At 40.4% G+C, this 7500-nt stretch overlaps 1 protein-coding gene across 1 annotated transcript in view; it reads right to left on the reverse strand.

The window, feature by feature from the left end:
• The window catches only part of LOC138039043 (probable ATP-dependent RNA helicase DDX23), a 39881-nt gene that overhangs the window by 752 nt on the left and 31629 nt on the right, over positions 1-7500 (reverse strand). The window contains exons 21-29 of the mRNA XM_068885204.1: positions 7379-7440; positions 6837-6868; positions 5548-5605; positions 4577-4646; positions 3864-3902; positions 3199-3242; positions 1727-1810; positions 1014-1060; positions 464-585 (exon numbers count right to left, since the gene is read on the reverse strand). Of these exons, the coding sequence (XP_068741305.1) occupies positions 464-585; positions 1014-1060; positions 1727-1810; positions 3199-3242; positions 3864-3902; positions 4577-4646; positions 5548-5605; positions 6837-6868; positions 7379-7440 (558 nt within the window). The remainder of the gene's footprint in view (positions 1-463; positions 586-1013; positions 1061-1726; positions 1811-3198; positions 3243-3863; positions 3903-4576; positions 4647-5547; positions 5606-6836; positions 6869-7378; positions 7441-7500) is intronic.

Here is a 7500-nt window from a genome sequence, read left to right on the forward strand (position 1 = left end):
CGGAGACAAGAATTCGGGAAAAAAGGGTTTATACACCTTATTCCAAACTGGCCATGATTTTGCCTTTGTTTGCTTGCAAATTAGCCCTTGATGCCTCGTTCAAGGTTAAATAATAAAAAGAATACTAAAATGGTGGCCATTTTGGAATAAGGTGTATAAGGGGTGCTAAGCAGAATTTGAGCAGAAATTACCCTTTGACTCCCATGATCAAAAAGTTCATTCTCCTAACTATTTCCATAGATTTCTTTGTTGATTGTTCATGAGAATTTGGTCTTACATCAGGATCATACCCTTAATTAAGCTGATAATAATCTTCATTCTCAATACTTGTATGAAAATGAGAGGTGAATTTACATACTGATCACTCCTGAGATTAAGTCCAGACAGAATAAGCCATTTTACGTGCAAAATTTATCCAAGCCCACCGCGAAACTGTAAAGAAATAATTTCTCTGTGTTCTCACCGGACTCGCGATCAACGTCTGTTTGAGATCATAAAAAACGGCCGAGTCTTCCTGTGTCAAGAACGAGACAGCAACTCCAGTTTTTCCCGCTCGACCGGTTCGACCGATACGATGAGTGTAGGCTGGATACGAACAAAAGCATACAATGTTAGAAAACTCGTCTTTTTATTTTACCAAATAATATCGCATTTACACCAACTAAACCGACATAACTTTGCATGGCTTAAATAAACCGGTTTTTAAGTTAAGTTCACACTGAACAAAACATGATTCAATCCAGTGCATGCTTTGCGCGACGCACACGTTGTGACTTCGGACGCATGCAAAACCGGGGCTGCACGTGCCATATCTAAAATTCATTCGTGCGTCTAAAAATGAATATGCTAATCAGCTCAGTTCTTCAAAGCGTGGCCTCTCCCGATAAGTTCTTCCTTGTGCACTATGCAAGCGATTCACCCAAAACGAATACATTGTCCAGCAAAGATATCCTGAGTAAGACAACGCATGTCACAGAAAATGAGCAACAGGAACCTTTAAACGTTGCACTTACCTTCGATAGATTTGGCCATGTCATAGTTAATAACCAGCGAAACATCCCTGGCAGACAATGGAAATGTGAAATCAGGTTGAAAGAATTCCTCTACATAACCAAGGTTAAGGACGGTGCCTACTATTGTTATTGCGCATACGTTCTGCGCACCTCGAGCTACTCGGGTTTCCTATAAGTGGTGCTTGTTACTAATACAGCGATATTTTTCCGCGGTTTAAAACTATGAGAAGAAAGCAGACCCTAGCAAGTACACTTGGTACCCAAATAGAAGATTGGGGTAACCATGCATAATTAAGCTTCAATTTGGAAAAGAAAGCCATACATTGCTTTGTATTTTAAAGCTTTTTACAAATATTGTTGATTAATAGCCCTTTTCGCGGTTAGTTTTTCTTACTTGCATTACAATATAATCTAGCATGTATGTGGGGCAATTTCGGGCGCGTCTCAAAAACGCGCGTGTTTAAGCTCCCTATTATCTTTGAAAAATGCGTGGTTACCCCCAATTTCCTTTTTGGATACCAAGTGCACTTGCTAGGGTCTGCTTTCTCCACATAGTTTTAAAACTGTTGCTATGGTTACATCTCGTGTTGAAAAATAATTCACTCGTTCGCCGCGCTAACTCGTGAAACACAAATCAGTCTAGCATATGATCAGTGTGACTAGAGGTGCAGTTTACGAAGGGAGGGAGGTAGACAAATGAAGACACAACGTACTTGATATCGATACCACGGCCCGCCACATCGGTAGCGACTAGGATGTCCTTAGCCCCAGCCTTGAGACTTGACAAAGCGAATTCTCTGAAAAACGAGAAGCACACGGCTTTTGTTAACAACAAAGACTTAAAGGTTTACGACGGCGATGTCGACGAGACCACAACAGAACAATAGAGTGTTTTCACTCACGTGATCAGTAACCTTGTTTTTCCACCGTAATAAAAGAAAACGTTTGCATGATAATAGAGCTCAATTCCCAGAGGATTAGTTGGGTACACCAACATGGCCGCCGTGACGTCACACTCGATAGCGACATTTCTCGTTACGTCACCCATTGTTATTAATATGCCAACCAGAAGCTAACTGGCTGTTGAAAAAAAAAGTCTTTTGTTCCGTGGTTGGCAAATTTCAATATCAAAATGAATTGTGACGTCCATCACTCAATGTTTGTGAACAAGAAATACCGTTACAGAAAACCTGAAGCGCGAAATGACCAAATCACAAGTTCTATGGAAAACGTAATAGCACGCCATGACAAATTGCTAATTTTTACTTTGACCAAACTTCAAACCAATTCAGTTAGTGTGGCTAGTCAAAATCCTAGGTTGGTTATTGAGGTGAGGGGAAAACCGGAATACGCGGAGTAAAACCTCTCGTAGCAGAGTTGAGTACCAACAAACTCAACCCACAAATTCCGCCAATTCTGGGAACCGAACCCGTGCCACATTCGCCCTTGTCACACGGCGGCCATATTGTCCCGGGAGACCAAAAGAGCTTTGTTTTACCACGCCAAGCCTCGCAGTGGAAACCATGGGGGTGAGGCTTGGCGTGGTAAAACAAAGCTTTTTTGGTCTCCCGGGACATAATGGCTGCCGTGTGACAAGGGCGAATTGGTGGGAAGCGAGTGCTCTCACCATTGCATCATCCCTGCTTCCCTAAACATGGATGATTGCATTAAATTGAATACATTAAAACAATCAACACAAAACGATGTTATGGACCAACTGAGCATACAACGGTGAATCATTCTTTCTCTATCTTTGCTTTGACGTTGAAAAACTGTTCGCAATTTGTTTCACGGAACAACGTTTGGCATGATTAAAACAAAGCTTCTCCTTATTCCCGCCAAGGAAACTCCTAATATGAGCAGTAAACAGTTCGATTGCCCAATCACATTACTGCATTTCAAATGACGTCAAAGCGAAATGCCGGTAGCTTTCCAGAAAGTTCCACGGGGAGATGACGTTGTTTGCATCCGCGTTGGCTAAGCCAATGAAAATTCGCGCTCGTTTGTTTTTGTTCGATAAGCCAATGAAATATTTTGCATTTTTGTTTACGTTCTGTTTTTACGTTTATTTTTCAATGTCGTATATATGAAAGTCGCTCTGTAGGATACCGATACTTTGCCTACATTGCACAAAAGGATCGAGTACAACAACTGCGACATGAAACGAGAAAATATATCACCTCACCTCTGTTCTTGGTTTCGTCCGCCATGAAGTGTGGTGGCCCGGAACTAGAGAAACGAACAGGGGATGAGAGAGAACGCTTAGAAAAAAGCAAACTGCAAAGGGATGGCAATTTCGCATGAGATGCAACTACTCTGAGAACAAGAACATATATCTGGGATGAACAGACTTGAAAACGTACCAATCAAACTGCGCGAGCCTGTAGCCTTGGTTTCACCATGAAGACGTAAACAAAAGATCTTGTTACTGCTCTCCAAAATTAAACGACGAGCTCAAACTAAGTTCTATTCTAAGTTGACGTTCCCGCAGCCATCGCCAACCTTTTTATAGCTTACTGTTTACTCATTTTCACATTTTGTCTCTAAAGAGTGGTTGCAAACCAGGCCTTTGACTTGAATCACCCTTGGGCTAGCGCTATCTCTGCTTCGATGAACTCGTGCCCTAGAACATCGGTCCGTCCATAAGACCGAAAATTTGCCTTCGAAAACTAGCTTCGGAAAAAAAACCAACTGGAACCATGAAACGAAGGCAACAACATTAAGTTTCATGAAACTATTGAAGAATAAACGGTGAAAACGTCTTGTCAGCTTCAAATTTGCTACTTTTGTTTCCTTGCTTGTATAGAGATTTTGAAGCACCACAAATGCAACAACGATAACAAAACTTACGCCCATTTTCTCTAAAGACTTCGCTAGCACATCCGCTCCCTGAAAAGGAGAAAGAAATTGTCTGCTTACTAAGGCCCCGTCCACACGTATCCGGATATTGGCGTCCACATGGTACCGGATTCATATCGCATTCAAAAATATCCACTCTGGAGAGCCCATTCAAAAAGTTCCGGATTCGCCAGCGAACTCGCCGGATACGTGTGGACGGAAGGCGTATCCGGAAAGAAAAAGTTGCGGATTCAAAAATATCCGGATCACTTCGTGAGCCCCGATAATACTGGGTTTTTAAACCAGGGACAAAGATAAGGACAAATATGAAGCTCTGCAAAGCATGCATCGCCACTAAATGACGGACAGAAAGAGCTCTTACGATTAAAGACGCGATTTTTTTTAACTTCATATATTTCCGAAAATGTAAGCATCCATTACTTACTATGCCAGCTTTTAAAGCAAAATCTCGTTGGGGAGTTGAAAAACTTAAGATGCACTTTTGGAATAGAAAGGACATGTAAGCTTGTTTTGGGCAATTTAAAGGCCTATGTTCACCCAAAAGACATTGTGCGCTTGTGTTGTTGTTTCGAAATAGTTCCATCGTTTTGATTGGGTGATTTTGGATTTTCCGTCTGTGCGAAATTCAACGTGACGCCCAATGTCTTTTGGGTGGCGAGCATGGGACTTTAAAACTTAAACTAAAGCAGCTCGGTAACACTTGCCTTCTTTTGATTGACAAATATCAAGATTGGTGGATCAAAGCCAGCATTCAAAGTATCCAACAGCTTTCTCCTGTGAAGACAAGAGAAAACACCACTATTCAGCAAAGACGAAGGAGATCAAGGTATCGTTCTACGGTCATTACATACATACATACATACGTACGTACGTACGTACGTACGTACGTACGTACGTACGTACGTACATACATACATACATACATACATACATACATACATACATAAATACATACATACCTATATACTTTATTGAACCTCCCCAAAGGGGCTTTTCAGGAACAATAATAATTAAAAAATAATAATTTACACAGTTATTTAAATTTTTTATAAGATTGAAAAAAAAAACTACACGTTATTATATCAATTACATAACTACTCGTCACTATATCAATTACTTCCAAAAAAATCCCTTAGAAGTTTGTTCCTTAAACGCTTCTTAAAGATTGTTTCGTTACTACAAAGTTTTAAATTCGATTCCAAGGAACTCCAGATGCTGACAGTTCGGTAATCAAAGGTTCCCTGTCCAGAGGCAGTTTTAACAATTGGGAACTCCTGGTTGTGTATCTATTTACATCTGAACGTTTGGTGAAAATAGTGCTCAGGTATTCAGGTATTCCTTTTTAGTAAAATCCAACTAGTGGTCTATTATCAATGCTGCGTTCTGATTGGTTGAGCTACTAGTAGGCTATTTGTTATAGCCCACCAGTAGCGAAAAGCACCGGCTTTGAAAACCAAAACAACAAATTTAAGTCTAGCTTTAACTAGCGAAAGATGTTTTGTCTCGATATTTTTTTGACCAATTAGTTGGATTTTACTAAAACAATTATTCCTCTCGCCCTCATGGCCTCTGAGTCAATAGCCCATGTTCGGCCTCATGGGCTATTGACTCAGAGCCCATTCGGGCTCAGGAATAATTGTTAAAGATTCAACCAGTGTTAATTCTGGGGGATTACCTCTTTTCTTGTTCTTTAACTATGTACACCTTCTGTTCAACTCTCTCGACTGGTCTTCCTGTGACAAACAGTAACAAAGCATTACAATATGGCGAGATGTCTCTTAAAACCTCTTGACAAGCACAAGCTTGAAACAATATTTAAGGTAGTTTCCCGGGGCTCGTATGCGGTATAACAAATTGACTAAAAAATAATGATGCAAGGCTAGCTGTACGGCTGTGAGGATGGATATTTTTTCTTTTTCCAATATTTTGTCCTGACTTCATCAGGAAGTTTAATTATTATCAGAAACCCATAAGGGTTGAAACGTGTAACGGCCCCTTGTGTGTTGGGAAACAAGCTTCTGAATATTCGATTTGCTAAGTACCATATTTGGAACAACAAGAGCGAGGGGTTTCCAAATATGGTACTTAGCATTGGAACATTCAACCAATCAGTTCGCACTGAATATTCGGAAGCTGTGAACGCGCGTTACACGTTTCAACTCTTATGGGTTTCTGTTATTATCTAAAAATTATTTGCTGGTTAGATCTCCCAAGATACGGCACTTCTCCTTCGTTTACAGTGTAGCTGCATAAAAAATTTTTTCCACGATAACAACTAGAGCTGTTTTAAGAGAGTATCTTTTAACCGACGTAAATATTTCGACCAATCAACAGAAGTATTAAAAGCTAAAAAAAATTACTTAGACCAATCACAACAGACGAAGAAATTCAAATTAGCCAATCATAACAATACGCGAATGCGTGCAGCCGCTGATAACCGCGGGAAAAAAGCAAGGGCAAGTAAAATTTCTTTTATCTCTTTATTGGCTAAGAATGTAGCGCGAGATCTCTTCAAGACATTCACTAAGCATAACTACGCATAACTAAAGCAACCGCAAATACACAGAACTGAAAACCGCTCAAAACGAGTAATTTCTTCTCCTTTGAAACTGCGTAACGCAACAACTGATGTAATATGCGAACGTTTTATCCTTGAACTGCGAATATAAAACGATTTTATAATTATTTTAAAGATCAGTGCAGTTAGGCTAAAACCTGAACGGGACTCGAAACCCATGACTGTACGAAGCGTTACGTACGTCTTTACAACTTAAGATGTTACTGCGCGTTGCAAGTAATTTCGCGAACGCGAGTGAAAACCTTTAATACCGTTGGTTCTAGTTTTTCGACGTCCACTTAAAAAACGTTCTTCACGAATTATCTCTTTTGTCTTAGTTAACCAAGATTTGCAAAAATTCCATAATCCACGTTAATGAAAAAGAAATGACTTGTGATTGTAATTACCTATGGAACCGATGTAGACCACAGCAGGACGTCTGAAAAATAAAGAAGAAAACATGTTATTCGTCAGTTAAGGCTTTTGGCTGCCATAACCGTGTTCCATAAAGCCTGGATCGACATCGAGTTGGCTGTGGCGCCTTCTAAAACATGACTGGGCCTTGGAAATGTAGTTTCTTATTTACACATCATCTAATTGGTGCTGGAACATAAGAGAAATGGTGGTAGCACTAATTGTATTAAACACATCAAACTGATAAAAATGAATGCTGTTTTGCCATGAGCACTTTGTGATAGGCCTAAAAAAATCTTGCCTCATTTTCGTGACCAATCAAAAACGAAATCACAACAAATGGAGCCTCGATCGCAAGAGCTTTCCGTGCTAGGCGCCTATGCGTTATCGTTTCGTCCCGGCCCGGGTAGCTTGTAGCATGGATAGCGCTAACCAGCGTTAAATACCATGGAAACCAAAAGGTTTTGATACCTCTTAACCAACGGTTAGCGCTAAACAGGCTACGAGCAACCGGTCCTGGGATCATTTGACTTGCCTGAGGTAACTTCTTGCCAGGCGTTCCACTTGTGGTGGCATTGTGGCAGTAAACATGACGGTCTAAGGAAAGCAGCAGCAAAAATCGAAAAAAGAAAGCGTTAATAGGGAGTTTAAGCAAGG

Source organism: Montipora capricornis, chromosome 1 (genome assembly GCF_036669925.1).
Source record: "Montipora capricornis isolate CH-2021 chromosome 1, ASM3666992v2, whole genome shotgun sequence".
In the NCBI taxonomy this organism is placed as follows: Eukaryota; Metazoa; Cnidaria; class Anthozoa; order Scleractinia; family Acroporidae; genus Montipora; species Montipora capricornis.